Source organism: Cynoglossus semilaevis, chromosome 13, assembly GCF_000523025.1.
Source record: "Cynoglossus semilaevis isolate Cse_v1.0 chromosome 13, Cse_v1.0, whole genome shotgun sequence".
Taxonomy (NCBI): Eukaryota; Metazoa; Chordata; class Actinopteri; order Pleuronectiformes; family Cynoglossidae; genus Cynoglossus; species Cynoglossus semilaevis.
In genome coordinates, this window is record NC_024319.1 from 16,602,354 (window position 1) to 16,628,242 (window position 25,889).

Genomic DNA, 25,889 nt, shown 5'->3' on the forward strand with positions numbered 1-25,889 from the left:
CTGCACTGCTGGAGAGCCATGCTCGAGCCAAACACCTGGATCAAGAGTGGTTCCGATGCAAGCTCTGCAATTTCTTTGCCGCCACATCAGTGTGGATGGAAGATCACCTGATTTCAGACAGTCACATGGAACGTCAGACGGGGAAGAAAAGTGCTGAAGTATCTTCATTTGAAGTGTATGTCGAGTGTGTGAGCAGAGAGAGCAGAGGAGATGCAGACGTTAAGGCCAAGACTGGAGAAGGAGGTGAAAGTGTGGGAAAAGTGGACCAGGAAACAGAAGAAGGTGCAGAGTATGCTCAAGCCGTGTCTGTAGAAGAAGATGGTTTGGAGTTTGAACCACCCAGAAAAAAGAGAGGGAGACCAAAGCAGGGCACCACAACCACTTGCAGCTACTGCGGCCTGGTCGTGTCTAGTGCTACCAACCTCAGCGTACACGTCCGCCGTAAACACAGTAAAGACTACGGGTACAGCTGCACCCTTTGCAATTACAGCTGTGTGACCAAAGGTGACATGGATCGCCACTGTATCACTAGGAAACATGTTAAACGTGCACAGGAGTGTGCCAGCACAAAACCAGTCAAGAACCACACAAGTGTCTCGCCTCCAGGAGCCACAAGTGAAGTAGCCCAGGAAATAGATGCAGACACTCACACATCAGACAAGGAGAAGGAATCTGATAACATAGCCTCTAAAGAGAGCAGTGAAGAAGAGCTAACACAGCCCCACACAGAGCAGAAAATAAGTAAAACTGATTATGTTAATCCCTGTAGCCGCTGTGACTTTGTTGCCCAGTCGGTCCCTGCACTCCATCTCCATGTCAAGCAAAAGCATATTAAAGATTTCGAGTACGTCTGTTTAGCTTGTAGCTACTACACTGTAACAACCAGGGAAATGTTGCGCCATGTGAACACAGAAAAGCACAAACAGAAGAGTCAGAAACATCTGGGGCAACTGGAGAATGATGGAACAAGATCCACACTGAAGGAGACAAACTCTAAGACCGAGTCCTGTGTCCTTTCCAGCTCCAATGAAGAATTGGAATCTTGTTCAGAAGAAGCTGCTGAAAGTCAAAATGAAGCTGTGTCCTCTGTCACGGCATGTGATAATTCTGACATTAATGACACAGAGGGAGAAACACAAGAAGAAACTATTACTTCTGGCCCTGGAGTGCAGACTTCACCTACAGCTTCATCTGACCCCCAGCAGCCACCCTCAGAACCTCAGTCTGCAGCTAATGAGACTACACAGCAAGAAGATGGTGAAGGAGGAGGTAAAGAGACAGACGAAGAACATTTGGAAGATGATGGGATGATTGTTGATGGAAAAAGCAACAGCCCAGACACACAGATGTCCAAAGTGTTCCCCTTTGACGCCTGCATTCTATCCCTGAAGGCCCTCACTGAGCAGGAGCAGTTGGTCCAACAACGTCTGACCCTGGAGGGGGAGGCTGCTGTGATGTGTCTGACTGGAAGCTCACCAGTGCCCTATGACGTCCTGACCTCAGGGTTTTCATATGTCAAGAAGCTGAAAAACAAGGAAATGAAGGAGGAAGCCAAAGGAAGCAGCTCCCGGATTCGTTGTGAAGACTGTGGCTTCATGGCCGACGGCATCAGCGGCCTGAACGTGCACATCTCCATGAAACATCCATGCAAAGAGAAGCATTTTCACTGCTTAGTTTGCGGCAAGTCGTTCTACACCGAGAGCAACTTGCACCAACACCTGACCAGTGCCGCTCACTTGCGCAATGAGCAGAACAGCGTGGAGGAGCTGCCAGAAGGGGGCTCCACCTTCAAGTGTGTGAAATGCACAGAACGTTTCGATTCAGAGCAGGACTTGTTCGTTCACATCAAGGAGAAACACGAGGAGCTCCTCAGGGAGGTCAACAAGTATGTGGTGGAGGACACAGAGCAGATTAACCGAGAGCGGGAGGAGAATCAGGGCAACGTGTGCAAATACTGTGGCAAGGTGTGCAAGAGCAGCAACTCCATGGCTTTTCTGGCACACATTCGGACTCACACCGGTAGGTATCTCTGAGCACATACTCACACTTTCTAGATACATACATGTAGTACAAATACCTATGTAAATGAGCTCTTTAGGTTCCACAAAATTTGATAAATGAGGGGATGTTTTTTGGTCACAATTCTTTGTTTTCAAAATCGTACTTGCTAGCTTACTTCTGGTCTTACCTTAGTACTCTGTACAGAGTACTAGTTCTTGGCCACACTGTGCATGCGAATCTCACAGAGCAAGATATGAGACCAATCAGGAAGTTGGTGTTGCAGGTATAACTAATAATGTATTTTGCTGGGAAGTCAAGACAAGGCCTCCATCCATATGAATTATTTTATTATTTGGATTAATCACAAATAAAAACAGGTGTAAAACACAAACGTATACCTGCTGTTAGCTGTCTTTCAATTCAAGCTATTAACAGGAAAAATATTACAAAATAAATTATTATTGTCATTTTAAGCAATGTCAATATAACACCATTTATCATTATTAATTAATTAACATATACCTTGTGATTAATCAGAAAATTTAACTATTTGAGAGAACTTATACACACACACCACATCCTTTATGTATGTACATAAATATATACAGTATGTATGCATATATGTACAGTTTATATACACTCTGACCACATCATGGCATTTGATGCTTTGTGATCAATCAAACACAACACTCATACGTCATAAAGAGAGCCTGTAATCTCTTTATGTTCTTGCTCGGCTACTTGGCCTCTGTTTTTAGCCTCAGCACTATCGAGTGGGCAGATATAGGCTCTTCTCCGGCAGCTCAGGCTAATGTTAAGGCCACTATCTGCTGCAGCCAGGTAATAGCTGTTTGAGTAGAGATGAAGGTAAAGACTGATTGAACTTCAGACCAGCAGGAGAGACGCTAATGGAACCCAGATTGGGATTCCCTGAGCAACGCTTGGTCAGAGACATGTGCGACTCATAATTGATGTGTCCATTACGAAGACTCAGTTGTAATTATAGTCAATAAGTCTCTGTAAATGTGTTAAAGCTTAGGCTAAAAGCATTGGAAGTCCAAAGAGAGGTGGGCTAATAATTTAAAATAATCAATGCAGACGTATTCAAAGTCTTTAATTTCCCTTGTGTCCGTACGTCCGTGTTTGTGTATATGTGCGCGTGGACGTGCGCACGCCTGCTGGATGTGTGTATATAGTCAGCCTTCATGGTTAGCTGATTATCCTCAATCCATTAAAATTTATCTTGTCATTTATAATGCAAAGCAGGCCTGCGTTGTTGGTAGCTTGGGCCGCGAGATGTCCGGCAGGTTAAGAACATAGGGCGCTCCATTACTTTTCCCTTGACCATGTGTATTAATTGCTTTTAAAATCAACTTAATGCAGGAACAAGATGTGAGGGCGCCATCAATAAATGCCCTTCTCTGCTTTCTATGGTTCAACCCCTCTTTCAGAACAAACTTTAATGGGACTTTAATTGAAGTCGTTGCTCTTGGATTAGCACATATGTACATGAGTGGCTGCATCTGTGTATGTGTGTGTGTGTGTGTGTGTGTGTGTGTGTGTTTTATAAAAGTATTCTCATGAGGACATTTTGCAGGTCCCCACAGAGTGAAAGAATATTTTGTGGTTAAAGATTTAGTTTATATTTGCATTAGAATTAGGAGCAGATTAGAATTAGTATTTAGATTATTTAGGTTATTTTTGTGATAGTTAAGGTTAGGGTATGTTTGTCAAGAGAGGGAACGCAACGCTTAAGTTTTTCTACTTGTGTTTCTGTCCTTTGCTTCAGTGTCTATTGTCTCATGTGCTCATGACCGTTGTGGGAGAAAAAAAAAATCCTCCCTGGTTCCGCAGCTGAAAAGGACATATAAGTGATGTATTTGCTGCAGTAATTTAACTTAAAGACAAGTTGAATGTCCTTTTTTTTTTACGACGGTATGCCAGTCACCTTGTGAGCAGAAGTCAGATTGCTTATTGCTCAAATCAGGCTGTGTAAAGCTGTAAAAAATGGAGGTAAAAACCCAGATGATTAATGTTGAGCCCCCACTCTCCACTTATTAATGGCTAGCCCGTATGTATTCATGATTTTACCCTGTGTCATAATTCTTGAGTTTTTGAGGTCACTTTCTTAGTGTTACTTAAGAAAATGAAAGCTGTGACTCTGAGGTCCCAACAGATGGCTCCAAGTCAAGGGCGCACGCTCAGGTTTCCAATGAATGAATGAATGGTTTGTTGTTTTTTATTTAACGTTTGCGTCTTTTTTTCTTCCACTGAGTTATGTCCTTGTTTATAAGATTACACCTCCACTTTCATTTATGCTGCCTTTATTTGTGGAAAGCACCTATTTCTCTTCATTTTGACAACATGTGCCACTTGTCGTTATTGCTAAGTTCCCTCATTACAGTGAATTACTCACCTTTTATGTGGCGGTCGTTTGTTCTGGAAGTTTGTTTGTGAGGCTGTAAAGTCGCTCGGTGGGGGTCTGCCAGTTTCTGGGCTGGGAGCACGTCCAGATTCTTTTAATTAAGGCCTACTTTTATTCACTTGATTAATCAGTGAAATCAGGAGACGGTGGTGGGAGGCTGCACATAGATTTGTCAATTTGTCCCTTAAAGGAAACATGTGTGCCTGTATTTTGCCAATGAGGATACAGTTGGAATTTGCATTTTGAGCTAAATTGGTCACTTTTTCATTGGAGTGAGCTGTCTGACCCCAGACTGAGCCTCAACATAATGAATACCCCTGCCATGCATGCACATTTACACACAGGATGTGATGCATTTGTGGGAGTAACTAAAAAGTAAGTTTTCCTCTGGCCTGTCACTTTTAAACGACACACTGTCTAGGTTTTTATTTATTTTTTATATGTAAATTATTAAAATCAAATAGTAAAATAATTTAGTTTCAAATGTTATTTAATAATATAAATAATTTCAAAGCATCGTGTGCCATTAAAATCTCCGACAGCATCGTCTGCCCTCGGAGACACTGGAGTGAGAGAGTACCATCTCTGAAGCTCGGAGTGGACGGTGCTTTTAATCTACATATCATATAGTTCCTTTATTCCGTTATTGGTAAATGTAAATGCTCTGTACTTATTATCCCTCAGTCCATTCTGCAAATGGAGCCTGACTAAAAAAAAAGACTACATTTAAAATGTAAATACAAAGAAGAGAAAGAGATTTGAAATGATGAAGGATGGGATGTCAAATTACCCACAGAAGCTCTGTGCTCTCTATCTTTATCCCTTGCACTCACTTCATAATTACAGAAAAAAGATATGCAAGTAAGAGATGTAGATGCCATACAAATGTACTTATGTACAGGTTATTCATTTTAGTCAGTTGAGGATTGCTGCAATTCTTATTTAAGTAGATCTGATCAAAGAACTCTTTCTATTTAATGCAACAAAAATGGGTTTGAAGCAGCTCTAAAGACTCTGAGAAGAAGTAACGTCATTCATAGCTGTTTGTCTGTAGGTGCAGCAAGGCTTTTTGTAGCCCTCAAATTAGGGAAACATTCTAAAAAAAAAGTGCTTTGTCGGCTACATGTAAATGCTTACACAGAAGTTTTGATTGAGGAATTGTTAAAAAAAAAAAGATATTCTCCTAGTAGGTAAACATTACTAAAATGCAATAGCTATAATAGTACATTTTGATTGGCTTGAACCTTAATTATTTTTTATCTGCCAAAATTATTAATGTTAAAAAAACTAATAAAAAACTATAAAAGTAATGTGTGTATGTTTTATTTATTAGAAACACTGGTGCCCGTTGCTCTAGTTAGGAATTATAATGCATATTTTACATGGAGATCATATAGAGGTGTATGTTACAATCCATTGGCATCATTTACACCTGCCACTACTGAGCCAGTAAAATTACTATTATTCATTGTTAATATTTTTAGAGAGTTGGAATTCATTTATTAAGGTAATTTAGAGAAAAAAGTGCAGTCAATTTTAACTGTACAGCGACAAGCGACTCTCCCAGTTTCTTATTCTTTATGTCAAAGTTCAACATACAAATTTTGTAGCATTGCTTAATCCTGTATGGTTCTTTTAATGGACCAATCCGCAGTAAGACCACCCGCTATCTGTAAACCAGGCAACCACATAAATTCTCAGTTGACAGATTATGAGCAGGTCTGTGTAGTTATGAATCTGTGGTCTTTCTCCACCAACGCTGCACAGATAGTTGGGTAAATTCATCACCAAAGGCACCACTTGGTCTGTGAAAACTAATGTGTGATGTCCTCTGTGGCCGTGGAAGAAACTTTCCACAGTTTGTAAAACAAAATTACTCCGGTAATGTCATCAGGTTTATCTGCACTCAGACGACAGGCGGCTAATGAATGATGCTATCAGGTTGCATTACAGTAAAGCAACAGTCCAGTGTTCTTAATGCTGGAAACACATCTGCAGTATGACTGCAACTGAAAACGCCTCTGTTGTTTTATGGAATTATCTCGTTTTGCAGCTGCAGAGTTTCAAAAATGCATTTATATTTTCCTTTGAAATGATGCTTGTTAAATGATACTGAAAAATTGCCAAAAAACTTTACACACATTTTTTTGCTAACTCAAAAATGTTTTATACACATTATTTTAACTTAGGAAGAATTACAGTATTATCTTAAATCCGTTATCCTGCCCTGAAAACAAGTGTTTTCTTTTTCTTTTTTTAAATGTTCATAATTGCATTTCAAAGTTTATCACACACATATATAACTACCTCAGTATATACCTGCTGATTGAGGCACTTAAAATCTTGTCTCATGACATTTTTAGCCTTACTTTTTTTTGTCCCATCTAATATTTTAATATTCAACAAATAGTCTCAATAAAAGGATCAATAATCTACTGATTTTCTTTCCTTTTTCTGGAATTTTGTTTTTTATTTAGTGTTTATACATTTCTCTATATTGGATTTTGTATTTTTTTCTGTTCCCAAAACAAAATCCAGTGCCTTTACTAGTGTGAGTGATACACACAAGGCTTTATTATCAACCTTTTGTGTGTGTGTGTTTATTTTGTGTGTGTTAGAGAAATAGAGAAAAGAGATGGGGAGAAACATGGCTTGCTTGGTTCTTCTCCTCCTCCTCAGGAAATGAATTAGTCACTCCCCGTCTCATCCAGGATGTGAGGAGAACCATCGCCCTTATGTGGATGGCAATATTAATTTAACATGACACCCCATTGATGGTCAATTTCAGTTTCAGGGAGGCTGTTTAAGTGGAGTGGTGGAGTATTAATGTGATAAGATGTGAGAACTGAGGGACGTTACATCTCTCTCCTCCCTGCCTTGTCTCATACTCATACGCCAGCCATCTGGACAAATCAGGCTTCCACACGCCTCCCTCTCACCTCAAATTTAGGATGTGTGAGTGAGAAGAAAGGGAGGATTGTTGCCTCTCCTTCTGTTTGTCCACGTGTGATTATGTCTTTTCAAGTCAGTGTGTCTGCATGTGCGCTCGTACATAGGTGTGGGGTGATGTTGTGTGAATCAGGATATAGGTATGTGTAGGTGTGATGGTGGATGTGGTGTAAATGCCTTTGTTTTTGCTTTTTATGGGTGTTGATGATTTTGTTGTGTGTGAAGGTGCTTGCAATTTTAGTGTCAAGTATGGAAATTTACACTGGGGCTTTATTTGTATCTGTGGATGATGTGTACTTTAGGGACACGCCAGACCCTACGTGTTTACGGGCCTTGTTAACACAGACTCGGCTTTCAATCTTCGTTACCGGCTCAAAATTCGATGTGTCGTACTTCCAGCTCGCAGCCAGTGAACCGTGCATGAACGAATTAGTAATCTACACAAAGTGCTTAATCAAATCAGCGGCTTCCCGTGGAATAAATATTGTAAAACATCTTGGGATATTCACTGGGAGTGGGTGGATGAGTGCGTACTCAGACATGGGTCTGTGGATGTTACAGCATCGCCATTTAAAATGTTACTTGATACCAGTTGAAATCTGGTTCTGGTGGCGAAAATCGGACGAACTCAACTTTAACCTTTTGGTTTAACTCGTGCCGCCAAGATGTTTATGTAAACCAGGACAGCACACACTTGCAGCTCTGCTCTTAAATGACGGATGGCAGGTGGAAGCTTTGCCACTCTCTCAAACGCTACCCTGGCCCCTGGACTTATTAATGACAATAATTAGAGAGAAACCTCCCCAGTGAAGCTCGCCAGAGTGATTAGCGCTTTAATGATGGAATGGGAGGTAGTGAACGCACATAGAATTGATTTACGTATGCGCCCTGACCTTTGAAATCCAATTTACACATCTACAGGCAAAGGTAGAGTTGGGAGGAGACGTAGTCGGATGACAAGGATAGATACTACTTGAAAGAAGAGGTGGTTGATGCTGCGACCATAGTTTTATGCTGACTGGGGAACGGACATGTGTTTTTATAAGTCTGGAGTGATTTTGTCGCTGTGAAGCAGGTTGATGTCAGTGCAGAACTAATAAGTCCAACCGGCGTGGCATTGAAAAATGAGCTGTAATGTTTAATCAGATTTCTGCCCAGCTGTTATGTAGTCATATTTTATTAAAAATCCTTCTCTCTTCTTTCTTCCTTTCACTCATAATAATATTGCAGCATATGAACACTTAACTGTATTGTTATTGCAGGTTCCAAGCCCTTCATGTGCAAGATCTGTAACTTTTCAACGGCACAGCTGGGAGATGCCAGGAACCACGTGAAGAGGCACCTTGGCATGAGAGAGTACAAATGTGACATCTGCGGGTGAGTAACTGAGATTAAATGAAATTAAGAAAAGTCTCCAAGTACTGAACATGTAGTGCTTTTACTTTTAGAACTTCTCTAATACTTTCAAATACTCTTTAAGTTTTTCTTGTGCTTTCGTCTGTGGACCTCCTGTGTCGCATTAAATCAAAACAACACATGGCTTTCTTTCTTCTCTGTTATTTCTGTGCCACATAGCAACAGTCGCAGTCGTTGCAGTAAATAGCTGTCAACCTTTAAACCATTCCAGGCCATCTGAATGGTTGGTATGGTAGTCCAGTACATGTCCTGTGAGAGTTCATTCATGCTGCTTATATTCTTGAATAAGATGTTCTTTTACAGCATATCGTAACAAAATATGAATATATGAGTTGCTGAGTTGGTTTGTTTTTGATAATTAATCTGAGCAAAAATAGGAAAAAAGGGAATCATCATATTCGAGTCGAATCGAGTATTCACTAAAATGTGCAAAAATTCAAAAATACACAACCAGGAAGTGTGAGCACTGCACCATAATAACTGCAACAACTGGACATTAAAAAGAAACACAAATTCTAAAAAAATATGTTCCAAGTCACTGCATAAAAAATCTGTACATACAGCTACATACATTTTAGTTTAGTGTTTTTCCATCAAAGCATGACGCTGTTAGCTTAGACATTAGCTTCAGAACAGCTAACAGTTAACTAAAGCATTTTAGAGGTCATGAAAAATGAGTAAAAATTGCCAAAGAACCAAACAAACAGAGAGGACTAAAATAGTTAGAAGAGTTTTAAAAAATTCAAATTATAGGCCACATTGTGTACAGAAATAGGAGTTTGGTTGAATTTAGCCTTTTTAAAATGTCCTGGGAATAGCCCTAAATTCCCTTGTCATAAATATTTAATGAGGTAAAGACGTTCCTGTTCAGAAAGTGATTTTTTTGTCACCTTGTTGTACTAATAGAAAACTATTTCTACAACCGTATGGAGGAACAAATAAAAACCTGACCAGGTGAAAGACTTTTTTTAAGGCTCTTTAGTTTGATTGACTGAATAGTTTGGTTAAAAAAACATTAATTTGTTAAAGCAAGAAAATTTAAAACAGTGTAAAAACATATTTTCTGGCCACAATACACTGATAATAATCTCTCTCTGGCCCCTTTACAGACAGTCAAGTGTATTTCCTATGGTCCACTCTGCTCTCAAATCAAGGCAAATTAAAGATTAAAAGGGAAAAGAATAGTTTATTTTATTGTCTCCATTGTTTCAGCTGTACAAGTAAGTTTGAAGTGGAAGTTTATGTTGGTAACCGCCAGCCTATAAATACGGTAGTAGAACTGCAGTGCAATTATCCCACTACCTTGAACCCCCTACATGTGGACCATATGTTGTGTTGAGCTCGCTTCAGTCCCGCAGTAGACCACCTCACTGCCTTGCCATGTTTAAATGAACGTGTTAAGCTGTTTAACATGCAGTTGGGGAATACAGCAAATTGTGGGATTTCCAGCTTTGTGCCGTCGAGCTTTTGCTGCTACCCCCTCGCTAAGATGAAGACATATGTAGAGTTATTAGTTTCTCCCTCTGTGTAATTCTGTGTAAACCGTTCCATTTAGTTCAGTCGCTGGCTTATTCTGTTCTTCCAACGCCCGGGCGCAGAGCGAATGTGTTTATTTGCTCTCGCTGATGTTCGCAAACATATTACAGGGGGAAGCAAACAAGCTTTGGTTTAAACACAGCTTCTCCTTTAATGAGAGGAAAGGCTCATGTTTCACAGGCCCTCCAGCTCAAACCCCACTTCTCCCAAGTGCTGCAAGTGTGTCGGGCTCTGACCAAGCTTTCCAGCTTTACATACATGCACACGCTCACCAACACATGCATCTGTATATACATATACACAGCGACCCACTCACACAAACACACACAACAAACAGTTCACCAATATGCCTTTAAATGGGACTACTAAGTACAGGCGCTGGTTTCACAAATCATGTGGATGGAGGAGCCGTGTGCTGCCAGTGCCAGCCACTGGTGACAAATCGGCCCTGTGTGTGCTGTTTCATTACTGACTGATCACCAGGCCATCCCTCCTCCTGACTAAAGAGCAGCAAACACAAAGAAAACCCCCAGAAACACCCTCATTAAGGCCAAAGCCATACATACACATAACCTGACTCCCCCTCCGCCCCTCCGCCCCTCAAACTTTTCTATTTCTTTTTTTTTTCCCCATTTGACGATATGTTCTTAATCTGGATCTAAGTCACGTTTCTAATAAATGGCCGTGTTTCAGGTGTAGTGCGTAATGTGATTAGCCGTTTTGTTTTTAGGGTGACCTAGAAAAGTTAGATTATACCGCGATTAAGTTCTGCCTTCCCCGCGGATACTAATGATAGGGCAACATTTCACTTAACCAAGAGAAAAAAGAGGAAAAAAGTTTAGAGGAATTTTTATGTGTAATTACCATTTATCATTTCAATTAGCACCAGGCTATCTTCCGGATGTTCTTTAACAATTTCAGCTTCATTCATCTATTCTGCGCTTTTTGACTCTTTGTCCTCCAGGGGACATGGAGTTTTGTGAGCATAGTTTATCGCCAGTTGGTTTAGGACGTCGATGATTATTATATTTTTTTTATTCTTACAAAAATCGTATCAACCACCCGTCGGTGTGTTTTTCTTGTTAAACCTACATGTGTATCGATTCCCACTGTGCAAAATCTGTCCATCCTGCTTATGCTTCAGCCTGCTGCCGCCGTCGGTCTCTTCTCAGGCGGGTGTGGGGGCAAGTTGTTTGATAGTTAAAGATCATATTGTTGTGGCATTTAATTAACAAATGCAAATGCAAGGGCAGAGCAGAGTCAAACCCCTGACCGAACTGCCAATCACTGCCCTGTGTGCTGGTCAGAGCCTCGTGCATCACTGCTGATACTTAAAAGGCCTCTACTGTCACCACTTCACTCTCTTCCTTCCAAACATCAGTTTGTCTTCCTATATTTGTCTTTGGATCGGCCTTAATTTGACTATAAAGAACTCTTAAAATGCAAAAATGGCACAAAAACCCCACACACAAATTGGCTGTTAGCATGCAAGATATGATTTCTCATATTTAATTGGTTTAAAAATTCTCCTCTGTGCGAGACAGCAGATTCTTGTGTTTTTCTCCCAGCGTGTTTTGTCCACACTGGGGCTTGGCCACTTAATGAGCCTCCACCTCCTCTCCTCCATCATCCACCAGAAAGGCCCTGCATTCAGCATTTCCTACCTTCCCGCTTTCTCGCCCTCCCCAAAGATGCAGCGGACATCCACTGCTGTTGTAGGTGTTAAATTATGCATAAAGCGTCTAAATGCTTTGAAGCATTGGTTTAATATCTCAGCCACGGGCCTTAGAAGTATTAACACTATAATGGACATAGATAGTCCTCTTGCGGACTGCCATTTAATGATTATGGGTCATAAGCTGCTTGTGTGTCACTTCAGGAATTTCAGCAAAAGTTTGAAAAAATAAAACAAAAAACAAATCCAAAACAAAACGCTGCTTTCTCACAACACAAAGTTTGGGATCTGCAGAAGTTTGTCTTGTGTGTGGAGGAGGCAGCATTGTGTTTTTCTTCCCCTCCCTCCCTCCCTCTCTCCCCCCTCCTTCATCTCAGTTTTCTTGACTTAGTGTTGGAGAGAGTATATATAGTCATGAATTCATGTTGGGTGTTGTGTGTGTGATTTGACTGTTAACAGGATGGGGCTGGCTCATGTCAGGGTTTTTATGTCCCCCCTGTCTTGTGAGATTGTCTGGTCTGTTCCCAGAATAGCCCATCAGTTCCGCCCTGCGTGGCTCATCCGCTGTAATGTGCCTTAATGCCCGGGCCTGTATGAGTAGTGTGAGACCTGGCAGTGACAGTAGAGAAGCATCTTAGCTCGCTGCTTATCCAGAGAAAGCCGTCACTTAACTCAGCCCCTCTATTGTCTATCCACACCCCTCTCCTTCTCCCCTGATGTGATTCTCTATAATCCTCAAGCAGATTCTGGTTAGAACTCCCTGAGAACTATTTTTATGTTTTTTTTTTTCTTCTCTTCTTTCCATTTAAACATTAATGGTTGTTGCAGAAGAAGAGAGGGAACCCTATGAGGATGATTATAATGTCACTCCACTGATCTCCCACCGCCCCGAAATAATTGTACATCATCGCTTCATAAAGTGTCACGGAGACACGTTGGTGGCGTGCAATTAAAACTGCGGAATATAATACACCAAATTACTGCCTGTCAGGCCTGTGAACAACACACTCTGTATTTGAGTTACACTTAATCATCACGTACATTAGCGATTTCACTATGATCCCTTCACCCCACCCCCTCTGCTTATACAGCAAGGACGTTAAACACACGGCTCCTTGCAGGCTCAGGGATTGTGTCTATAATACAACAGCTCTAGGGCAGCTACATATTTATGTTAGCGTTGAACCTTCTGAAAGCTAATACTGCTTTATATTGTAAAGCTGTTTGTGACCAAGAGCATGTTGTATGTGCTGGCAGGAAATAGAATTGTGAACTTTCAAAACTGATTGTGCTTCACAAGAAGTCAAACATCAGGAATTTCTCGTTTGAGTGTAAGGGCACAGATGTATATATTGTAGCTCCATCAGGGGGTGCTACTGTTGCTTTTAAATACACTTGTCTATAAATTCAGTTCATTGATATAGTGTTTAACCTTTCTGCATAGATAATTCTAGATGTTAACTTTTAGAGTGCAATAATGTAATGGACCTCATATACTGCCACAGTGTTTACTGGTACTTTGTTTTTTGAGGTATTTTAGTGGTAAGCTCCAGTGAATTGGTAATAATGTACTCAAGACTTAATATTTGAATTATTTACAAATTCACTTTGGCATAAAATAATTTAAACTTGTGCTCTGAAAATGTTATGGAGGTTCTTTATCCTTAAAGTTGGATCACTGCTACCTACTATCTACATTTTGCTGGTAAACATTTCTATCCAGTAGTATCCTGACCACAGTGAACAATAAGGGAAATGTAGTTCAATGGTAGCATTCTAAGCTCCTGCTAACAATTAAAAAGACTTGGGATTTTTTGTATGGTAAACCCTTGCTCAGTCTGTGGGGTTATGAACGCCACCAGTTTTTGTTCCTAATCTGTGAACATTCTTGGTCCTCCATGTCATTTTTCTGTCATCTTAAGTAGTTCAGAGAAAGTTTGTTAGAACTGAAGATTTAACCGTTTAGTCCATGCAGTTGGTGACCTAACACTGTGTGTCACCCAGCGTGCTTTAAAGTTCCAATGTATGTTTTTATATACATATAATAATGTTTTATTTTACTTTTGTTGAATCATTTAGTGTGCTTGGACTGTTGGACATTTCCTTCAGTTCACTCAGAGAATATGTGTCCAGGAACATAGTCCTTGTCGGTAACAGCAGTGTTCTTCACCAAAATAAACACATTTCGTCATGACGCATTTAAGTAAATTTAATGTGCCATTATTGGAAATGAAATAAGTAACGCTAAAGGTCATTTGGAAAATAACGCAGAAAGGCTGGTCTGGAAAGGTTAAGTATGTGAAGGAGCTGTTCTGATGATAACGAGGGCTGCGTATGGCTCGGAGAGCTTGGCGTACTGGTTTGACTCGGCACTCTGCGATCGCTCTTTATGACCAAGACAGCTTTACAGCCCGTTACCCCCCATAACACGATAAAGCGCAGCATAATGGATTGGATGTGTTTAGTAGCCTTGGGCTGATGTTTGTAAAATTAATGCTTTTTGCAATAGAAACACACTGGTGCACACAGGCGCACATGTACACAGAAAAATGGCACAAGAGGAGAAGGAGTGAGGGGAGAGCGCGAGAAACCACAATTCAGTGTAGCGACCACGTATCAATATAAATCCAGCAGTGAACGTCTCGACAATTTTTTTTTTACTTTTTGAAGCTGGGTTGTAACTCCTCACAGGTGACGTGTCCTCGCAAATTTCTCTGGGACAAAGAGACAGTGGCAAACACATTGCTTCATTAGTTGAGTTTGGATTATTGGTCTGATGCTCAGCAGATAATGGCAATAAATGATATTTGTGCCTCCTATTATCATGCACCCCAATACTCCGGGGAATAAAGTTGGTTGGTGAAACCATGCTTTTGGCGGGCCCCAGAGGTGAAGGGGAGAATCTCTGTCAGCAAAACACGACGATTACGGTTTTAATAACAATGTTCATGTTCTTTAGTGGCCTCAGTGCAGGGGTCTGGGGCTACATAATCAAAGTATTTGCCTTTAATCAGAGACAAACAAAAACAAAACATTGGGTCAAGTTGCTAAACTGCAAAATCGGTAGTTGAGCTTGGGAGCCAACACAGCATATAGAGTTGTAATACTAGGTTATTCTGCTCCAGAGGACCGTTGGAGGTAAAATGATATTGTCTCCAATATGTACACTAGGATCTTATCTTCATTTAAAAATTAACTTTCTGTGGCCTCAGCCTTTTTGGCCAACTTTTTTTTTCATCTTAATAATGTTATTTTGTAACATTCAAACTTGCCGTGCACAAAGAAATCTAGATAAGTAATTATCCATGCCTTGCAAAAAGCTGTCTTGATTGAAATCATGGACTTTGAAAATACCTTCTGAAGATTTAAGTGTTATCAAAGCCAAATTAGTTTCAGAGACACACGAGTAACAGGACCTGAAAAGTACAAAGTTTAAAGTGGAGCTGAATTCAAAAAATGTTGCTGAATAATCCACTCGAAAGAGCTAATCATTTCACAGGCACATTGTAAAAGAAAAAAAAGAATAAAGAGAAGGGAGTTAATGAGTGATTAACAGCGGCAATTAAAAGATGAAGAGGAAGGTGAATGAAAAAAGGGGGGTGTAATTAAAATATCAGTCCTCTCATTGTCAGAAGTGCGAGTGTCATCCATTGTGCACTTATTAAAAACCCCGGTGGAGGGGAAGGAGCGAGGAGCGGTGCTTTAATTCCAGCAGCTCAAAGTGTCTGGTAATCTGCCCGTGGATGGAGCTGAAAAAGGCTGTAACTCATGTTTAAGTGTTGGGGCCGTGTCATTGCAGGTTCACAGTCATGCATTTCTGTGTTGACACCCATCGGGGCAGAGGATATTTGGCAGTCAGGAGTAATTTAACTTAATTAATGGGATGCATATTTGATGGAGGAATAAAATATCCCTGCTCAGCAAAGTGGAAAAGGGGAAAGATTTAGTGGGAGTTAAAGGTGGAGGGGAGAGTAATTTTTGCATTCAGTTACCGGCTGCTCTGGAGGAAGGAAGAGAGTGAGAGAGAGAGAGGGAGAGAGGGAGAGTGAATTGAGGTTGATAAAGATGGCAACTGGGAGAGAGGAGGAAGTGGAGGGAGGATGAGAGATGGATGGTTGACACAAAGCTGAGCTGATGTGTAGAGGGGAATGGGCTGTGCCTCTATTGAGGGGCCGTCAGACTGACAACTCTTGATTTAATTGATAACAGGACGGAGGCCTTTCTCAGCGCAAACACACACATTACGCTGGTTTGCAAACTTGTGGCAGAGCTGCCGTCTGCCAAGGGCCTTTTTAATATTCATGAGGGGGGCTTTTAAGGGTGTTCAGCAACTGTTTCCACCCTCCACCACCACCACCACCACCATCACCGCTGCTGCTGCTGCCCGTTTTATACACACACACACCACCTTGCACTCAGTCACACAGCAGACACGCTGGTTCTCCCAGACAAACCTGTGGTCTGACGAAATGCTGTCACACTGTTCTTAATCTCCCCTGGCACTTTTTAATTGACTTCCTGTAGGTATAGATTATTTTCATGGCGAGTCTGCCACGGAAATGTTTGATACCGTCCTGAAGACTGGCATCTGGGATTCTTGTAGCTCACCAGAGATGATGCTGCTATCTCTGTCACTGTCTCTCTCGTTCTTCCTCTCATTCCCTTCTTACTTTCTCTCTCTCTCCCTGCCTCTCTCTCTCTTTCTCTCGCTGTCTGTAGCGTAAAGTTATTGGGTGAACAGGGGAGAGGTAAAATGCAATCAGTCATTGCCATCATCGTAATTGAGCTGATGTACCTGCTGGGAGTGCTGGAGAAATGTTGGCCCGGGTAAATGTAAAGCTCTTTGTTTGACTGAAGCTGTTAGTAGGATTAGACCCATACACAGGGCAGATATTGGTCTTCTCTTCAAAGCTGGATGTCAGCCAGTCCGTTCTGTCCTGCTGATAAAACTAATATAACGTAGTTAGCTGTTTGATTATGCACCTTGTTTATTGCCCAATTAATCTACACTATCTTGCTTGTTTTACGAGCCAAAGACAATGCGGGCTAATCCAGTCAAAGCGTCTACGCTGTGTTAATATCAAGTGCACGTGGGGCCATCTGTGAGCCAACGCTGGTGTTGGTCAATAAATAAATTAGTTTAACAAACAGATGATCCATCTGGGGTGGAACAACCAAATGCTGCAGTTAAGTTTGCGATGCTGTCGTTGTTGTTCCACCCCCACAAAGTTGCCATGTCTTCCCTGGTTTGGATCTGTGTGAAACAAAAACTGCAAATAATTTGTCTTAAAATAATTAAATAGAAAATGAGCTAACAGTAACACTATAACATTATAAATGTCTATCCTGTGTGGATATTTTGGCTGTAGTTGTGTCATCTTTGAGGTTCCGAACCAGCAACCACTGACCAAAAAGCATATATCAGTGAAATATCTTAAATCCACTTGTACAGCGAAGACCACGCTCTGTGAGAAACTCAAGGTGAGCTCTGGAGACCAGCATGGATTTGTCATTAGTGATAAATAATGTTGTCTGTAATTGTATAATTACTAGATTTGATTAGAAATATATTTAATTTAATTGTAAAGTAATGTTGAAATCTTTCAAAGCAAAAGTTATGATCACATTAGATCATTTTTTGAACAACATATTCTCCTGTTAAGTGCCAGGTGCCTGAGACCATGATCAAAACTGTCCTGCCTGCAGTCCAGGTTTGTCTTCTACTGGCCTTTAAAACAGCAAGAATTAGCAACATTTTACAGAATTGTTTTTATCCTTATTCCAAAAATCAGTAAAATATAAGACAATGTAATTAAAAGCTTAACTAAGTTTACAAACATAAAGCTTTTTGCCAATTTTTCAGTGAATATTTTGGACATACAGTGCAGTATTAAGGGAGTGATTGATAGTCATGATTCACATAAATTACATTTTTATGTATAAACCAAACTCCTGTTCTCTTGTGCTGTTGCCTGTTGAAGTAGTTTTACTTGTTAACTCCGACTCTACTGTGTAGTACTCCATCATTCCATTCCGTCCTTCAGGCCTAATATCACAGGTTCCTCATGATTTTCAGATTTATGAAGTGATATTGACCATTGTCATGTGTAACAGATAATAAGCTGTGATGAATGGGTGACATTAGTGATGAAATTACATCAACCTTAACAGGCCATTGTATTAACACACCTAGCCCGTCCCACTCCTCCCTGCCGCCCGTTTAATTGATTAATTGCTGACATGGATGGATGAGGGGTTGCAGGTCCTGAATCGGTGGCTGATTACAAGTCAACCATAAACAGGAGCAGCCACAGTGGACCCTCAAGGGCAATATTCATGCTCCCCAACCTTATGGTGATTCCTTATCTCCCTCTGACAAGAGGAAAAATATTCGGCCATAAAAATGCTAGTATCACCAGGCTGACATCTACAGCCCTCCGTCCCCCCCCCCCCTCGTTTTTTTCTTTCTATCTGACTGCCTATCTTTTTCTTTCTCTCTCTCTCTCCACCCCTACAAACTCTCCCCCTCTCTCTGCTGTGTTGCATCTCCTTTAACTCTCAGTCGCTCAGCACACCCGTCGGACTCTGAAATCACCCATTCTCCTCTGCATGTGTAGCTGCAGTCTCTCAGGTGGCCCCTGTGCATCCCCCAGCTTTAAATATGAGCAAATAATGGCGGAGTGAGTGATGTTGCCTGCGTCCTTGACTGGGATCCTCGGTGTGTGCTATAGTCACATCTCACTGTCTCCGAGCCTCGCGGGACCCATAAAACACCCCCATAGAAGAACTCCCAAGGCTTGTTGGTGGCATCCGTTGGATGGATGCACAAATGCAAAAAGGCATCCAGGTCTGGGCTGTGTGTTTGTACAAGTGTGCAGGAGGAACGGAGGAAGTAGATCATGTTTGCGCTACTGTGTGTATTTAATGAGGGGGAGGCAGGAGGGGTTGAGGCGAGGTGTCCACTTTCAATGTGTTTGTATTTGAGATGTGGTGCAACAAAGTTATTAAAACATTATACTGCACGTCAGAGCTCTTTTACATCTCGCCATTTGTTTTCTCTGCAGCCTTTTACAGCCAGCACTGGACGGAAAGATCAGTGTAACGTTAACGTGCCACAAAGATTCAGTATAGTTGCCAACAGACGGTGTTGAAGTTCCAGTTTCAGGTGCAAATTTTTATTTTTAAAGTGGGCGCAGCTCTGCGGTGATACTAGGATTCACAAGTCTCAGTAAGAATGAGTGGACACTTGGACAAAAAAAAAAAAAACCAAACAAAGTCTTATCTTCCTGCCTTCTATTCTCCAGTCCTCCGATTTATTCCAGACCGAGGCCCAGGTCTCAACTCCTGCAGGCAGCCGTGAAAATGCTGACACATGGATTATCTCACCGGGGAAAAGAAAAAAAAAAACATTGAGCATGATGAGGACGAGCACACTTGCATGAAGAGAGAGCATTTATTCATTTATAATGTTTATTCAGCAAAACAAACAGAGGTCAGGACTGTGCTGCAGTGCTGAGAGGTCCGCGTCTATTACAGTTAAATTTCAAATTAAGGCCCTTCATTCCTCCCACTTTGATGACCATTTCAAAGCTTGCCCGCCGCCGCTGCCACATCAGCCCCCACAGCGAAGACCCTGATTACTCACACTCTCACAGGCTACGTGGAGCTTCATACAAACCAAAAGCACTAATTTACTTCAGTGTGTCCAGTTTGAAGCTCAAAGGAACACACGCCTTGTAATCTTCATATTGAACAGTAGATGGCGCCATTCAACTTGCAAGTAACCCCCAGTCACAGATATGATTTTTTTTCAAAATGTTACTTCTTGTTCGTGTTACATGTGAATGTCCTGCATGAATGGAACACAATTAATATTTGTTCTGTTGGTAGATTTTCTTTAAATATGTCATTTTTCACATTTATTAGATTTTTTCACTTTTATATAAGATAAAATTACATTGTTTTGGGTATAATTGTGTATTTAAATTAAATTAAAGTTGGTTATGAGTAAAAAAGATTTTAATTTTTTTTAATGTAATTTAGCAATTTAATATCACCTGATGATGGTCATGAGAGATGAGGGAATCTTTTTTAGATATATTGAATGGAAGCCTTTGAAAGTTGACATTTGGTTTTACCTTTTTTCTGTTTGGTGAACTACTACACTGCGTGCTGCGTAGAGTTGGAGGCTGTGCCAGTGCCAGGGCAGGCGTAGTGCACTGAAGGGTTGTCCCTGCCGCTGCTGCTTTAACTAGGACGAGTCTCTGGATAGCGTCGGACCTCAGAGGCCGATCAGCCGGTCTCAGGAGAGACTCCCTGCATTGCCGTCTCACCAGGGCCTGTCACGAGGGGGCTGATGCCAGGCTGGTTTGGCTGGCTGACTTGGTGTGTTGGGGCTGGGGGGGCAAGAGGGGGCGTGGGTGGAGGCTGACATGCCGAGAGGGCAATTACAGCAAGGACAAAGACGACACAGTGATAAGTCCCCACAGCACCTTAATGAAGAGAGCAAGTTAGTGTGTGAAGAGGACTGAGGAAACGTGCATGGTCTTTTGTGTGTGTGTGTGTGTGTGTGTGTGTTTAACCGACCCGAGGAGGAAACGTTTTCTGTTTAATGTTGTTAGCGTGCTGGCTAACCTCACTGACTGATGCCATCTCGGGCCGGTGTTTTCCCTCAACACAGCAAATGCAAACAACAGAATGAAACTGGAAACCAGAGCCTCTGTAGGGAATAGTATTCCTGTGGCTGTGCGTACTGAGAATGTCCTGATGTAAGCTATTAATGAAATTAAATCTTTCAAATATCAGGCCCTCAGTGGAGAATTGTTGCACATTAGCGGCTCCGCAGTTTGTTTTTATCCAACCACCTAATGTTTTTTTAATAATATCTTAATTAAATATTCATTACATTATGTTAATGCATTTAATATGTGAAATAGGTTGATAAGATTAAATTCCTGGATACAAAATATATTTATATATACAGTTTAATGATTAACGTCTTCATGTATGGACCGGTCATGATTAAAGCCAGAGCGTGTTATCGGGCCACAAATCCCATTCAAATGAACGATTTCTTCTTCTTCTCTCCTTCTTTCTTCACTTTAAACTTTTTTTCTCTCTCTTCTTTTGGGGGTGGGGTAGTGTTGGGTGGAGGAACAGGGAGAGATGGTGTGTAACTGCTGCGTGGGCACACCCGTCTGGGATCTGATAAGAGAGCCTCTGGAGCGGTGCTTATTCAAATCAGTGCATGTACACAGTGAATAGGAGCAGGTAAAGGCAATAAGATACAAGGCGATAACCTTTCTGCAGGAGCAGAGAGAAGAGTTTTACACTGTTCCACAGCTCGGCTACACCAGATGAGGGCTTTTCAGCGAAGACCTAATTGATTCGATTTTTCCATTTTTTTCCCTCCTCCCCCAAAAATTCTTCTTTTTCGTGAAAATTAGAATATATTTCAGTGGCAGTAATGCAGTTTTTTTTAATTAATAAAAGACTGAAATATTATTGGAATTTTTTTTGTATATTTGCTTTTTATATTGATCTGCTCATTTTCTTATTCACTGCTGAATACCCTGTGTTGTATACCCTTAAGTTTGTGTGTAATGTGTAGTTTCGTTGTAAATACTGCTATACAATTAAATGTCACAATTTAGAAATCAATCATATTCCCTCTCTCTGTGTGTGTGTGTGTGTGTGTGTGACTAAATGAGTATCCTCGTCACAAATGTCACATTAAATTCAGTTTAATTTAATAACACAGATTCACAGTGATCCATTTTTAAGTCACATCGCAGAAATCTTAAGTGAGGCTTAAAGCTTAATTGCAGAGTGGTGTGTGTGTGTGTGTGAGTGTGTGTGTGTGTGTGTTGGAGTCGTATAGTATACTGTATGTTGCACTGAGCAGCCCTAGTTAAACACTGGAGTGAGATTCATCTTCCAGGCCGCTGTGTTAATGTGTTGGTTTTGTATTGATCTCGGCCCCTTTTACACGACTGAACTGAAAAAACTCTAAAACCATCAATAGTTTTAAATATGAGGTAACGAGTTCTGAGAGAAAAAAAACTGCAGCATATGTTGCTGTTTTATGTCAATTTCTGTGACACATACAAGCCATACATACAATAAAACATTTTCTATTTACTCTATATATTTATTATTTTGTTGTTGGTGGTCCATAAAAAAAATGTCAACACATTTTATTTAAATCATTTATTTAACCCTTATTTTACCAGATATAAGTTTGAAAGATTACTCGTAATAATCTTGTTTTTTTCCCTTTCTTTTTCTCCCTGTGTAATTGTGTGTGAAAGGATAAAGGACAGAAAGAAATATGCAATAATGTAAGAAAATACACACTTTAGACAAATGACACAAAAAATAAAATCAACTCTAATTGTTTATCATCAGATTTATACAGATTTTGAGTTTTAAATATTTTAGAATGTAAACATTTCTGCACATTTTAACGCTGATTAATTTTTCAAATGCATTGACACCATAACGTCTGACGCAGTAGGCTGCTGTGAACCACATCGAGGTCAAAGAATGAATATGTAGGCTCTCCTACTAAATTTACATCTCCTCTATTTCTAGCAGGCAGCCTACCCAGCAGTGAAACACCGCCCTTTCCTCTCTGCAACCAAACACCACTAATCTACTATATTAGCCACCCATGCTCGTGTATGGCTGAGCAATTATTCTGAGAAGTTTGCACATTGTGTTGAGGTTATGCAGAGGGAGTGTGGGCATGGAGGGCTGCACACACACACACACGCACGTTTGACGGCAGCTCGGTGATGCTGATAGGCCAAACGGTGGTGGGAACCCGTCTGGGGTGATGGCTTTTATGAGAGCGTGCGGCGACTCTGGCAAGTCAAATACGGCGAGGCGACAGAGAAAGTCCTGGTTTTAGCGGCAGAACTGAGCGAGAAGGTCTGCTGCTTTGTATGTGTGTGTGTTTTTTTTTTTTTTTGGAGAATATTAGAGGTGTATTTGCACAAAGTGAGACGGAATCTGAACAAGGTCACGTGGGTGCTGTACAGTGGAGCGCCCCCTGTCTGTGTGTTTGTTTGGCAGAAGATGCTGAGATGTGTCTTTCCTTTACGTGAGGTAACCAGCTGGATTCATGCCTGTCAGTCTCGTCACATGGTGTAATTTATGACTTCTCAGCCCATTTTATTCAATGACTGTTTTAGCTGTAGAAAAAAAAAAGACGTGAAAATGATGATGCTTTGAGGATATAATTAAAGATATCGTTCAAAGAACAACTTTTTGCATATTTGAATTATTACTGTCGTTAAAAACCACACAAAATATGGAAATATGATTGCCGGAAGCACATAAATCAATGATCAGCAAGCCTCAGAGTCCAATAAATACGGGGAGTTAAATACTTTAAAATGCAAATCACATCTTAAAATTTGCATATGGGTGAATTTAAAGGAAGTGTGCTTCCTTAAGAACCTCTGAGGTAGAGAGAGAGGAGCTGGAGGGGGACTGGCGGTGCCGGTGGGGGGACACAGACAGACAGACAGGCCATCGCAGTCGACGCTGTGTTTTTTCCCCCCTGGTTGTCATTGGTCAAGTTGTTGGATGGTTTTAAATGATAGCAGCTGAAGTGGGCTGACAGACACGGCTGCGTCTTCTTTTGTGGATCCAGAAAGTGCCTTAAGTGATCTGAATAATTAGGAGTTAATTATTCCTCATCCATCTAAATCAGAGGAGGACAGATATGAGGATGGAATTTATAATTTTAGCCCCACGTCCCGTCTAGTTTTAATGTGGTAAACTAAAGTGACTGTGAATAATACCTACTGACCTTTGAGTAATTACGCCTCGTCGGGCAAATTGCTCGCTGTTGCTAATTGAGGGTATTGATTCGGTGAGATTCGTATTAAAAATACATATGTTTTATGGCAATTTTTTCCTATCATATTTTTTAATGTATTATTAATCCTTATTATTTCATTCGATTTTTTTTGTACAATAATTAGCAGACAGAATGTGATATACCAGAGGGTTGGGGAGTACTCTTCTTTGTCTTAACCTCTTCTGCAGGTACTGCACAAAATCCTTACTTTCTGAGAAATAATCACTACATTTAACTTTTTTTTGCAAGATAACTCCAAATTGAAGTATTACATGTTTTCTAATAAAATAATTATTTTAAACTCTGTTGATTCCCACCTCAGACACTTAAGGACGCTGTGGCGGCAGCACCGGATCAATGGACATGATGTCTCTTTGTGCATTAACACTCAGGTTAGAGTGTTAGGTTAAAACCTGCCCAGCACCTCCCCAGGAAAAAAGGCAGGAGAAAAAAAAATCAATTTTCTGCTGTAGAGTCAGACAGTCAAACTGGTGGTTCTAAAGGCATCCCTTTCCCAGTGTGATGCATCCACATGTGTGTGTGTGTGTGTGTGTGTGTGTGTGAGAGAGAAACTTGGGGGTTGGACTGACTGTGGGATTGTGTGTGTTTGCATGTGTGATTGCCCTTCCTGTGGCGCCTGCAGGTATTGACCAGCACAAGGTGGACAAGGAGCTCACTTCAAACGCAGCTCTCCTCCCTCTTTACTCCTGTAATATTTTAAGCCTGTTCCAGCAGCACGGCTGCAGTGGCAGCTCACAGCCCCATAATAACCCAGATAAGGGATCAATGATGCTGGATTTAAGCACTTACAGCCCTGCTAAAACCAGTAAACTCATTTGTCTTTTCTTAGCAGCATTCTCTCTTGTTTAATAAGACACTTAAAAGAATTAAGATAATGTGACTGCTGGTGTGTGATGAGGCAGATTTGGCTGAGAGGACAAGCGGCTTTAGCTTTATTTGTTTGTTTGTTTTTTATTTATTTTATTTATTAGGGCACTGTTAAAGAGGCCATACATGTTGTGACGGAGTCCAAGTCTCTTTATTTTATTTCTGTCATGCCTGTAAGCGTGCCAGGGAAGTGCTGCTCCGCTCCAGTGTGTGTATGGCTATTGGTGTGTGCGTGTGTTTGAGAGAGAGAGGGAGAGAGAGGGAGAGAGAGGGAGAGTTACTGTGTTAGGCAGATGGACCAAAGTGTGATGGCCCACTGCTCCTTGTGTTCAAGCCTGCTTGGATGCCTCAACACAAATTCTTGCTGATCGACTCAATGGATGCTGTAAATTGTATTTGCTCTCAGCTAATGGCACAGGACCGGCTCTGCTAGAATTTTCCTCATAGCAAGAAAACATGTCATTTTGGCTTTGATGCCCATTGACCATTTATACTTAATCACGCACCGGCAGCACACCATAAATTTATATGTTAATGTCCATAGAAGAGAAAAGACACCCATTAAAGGCTGTAGAATCCTAATCTTTAATTTTAGGAATGCACCTGAGACTTTTTGCATAAAGTGGCTCCACAGTCAGTTTGCAAGTCTGTGATTCCCATTGTTTGATTTTCATTTTCAACAGGCAGACACACTTCATTTCCACAAAAATGATACTTTTGTAATTATTGCAGAATGAGGTCTAGCATTTATTCACTGATGAGACGTTATCTTTACTGGAGGAGGCCACTTCACTTCATCACAAATATCAAAATCCACCCTTCTGACCCATCAATAATGCTTTTCTGTGGGTAAAACATTAAACATATTTAATGGTTTATTTATTCATTCTTCACATCACATTTTATTCTACCTTTTTTTGATAAATTGACACCAGATTAAAAACCTCACCACATCACGTGGTAATGCCAAACCCATTGCCAAACCCAAACTCCATTTTCAGTTTGAATTTAAAATTGGGAAACACAGAGTGTTGACCACCCACACAGCAGTGAGAGCCCAGCTGAGTCTTTAGAGGTGCTGTTAGAGGTGCCTCGTCTGGGAAAACTAGGTCAAAATGTCACATTCAGGG

At 40.9% G+C, this 25,889-nt stretch overlaps 1 protein-coding gene across 1 annotated transcript in view; it reads left to right on the forward strand.

The window, feature by feature from the left end:
• Positions 1-6: 6 nt before the first annotated feature.
• znf407 (zinc finger protein 407) overlaps positions 7-25,889 on the forward strand; it is a 136,136-nt gene continuing 110,253 nt past the window's right edge. The window contains exons 1-2 of the mRNA XM_017038216.2: positions 7-2,019; positions 8,638-8,752. Coding sequence (XP_016893705.1) covers positions 96-2,019; positions 8,638-8,752 — 2,039 coding nt within the window. The 5' untranslated portion in view covers positions 7-95. The remainder of the gene's footprint in view (positions 2,020-8,637; positions 8,753-25,889) is intronic.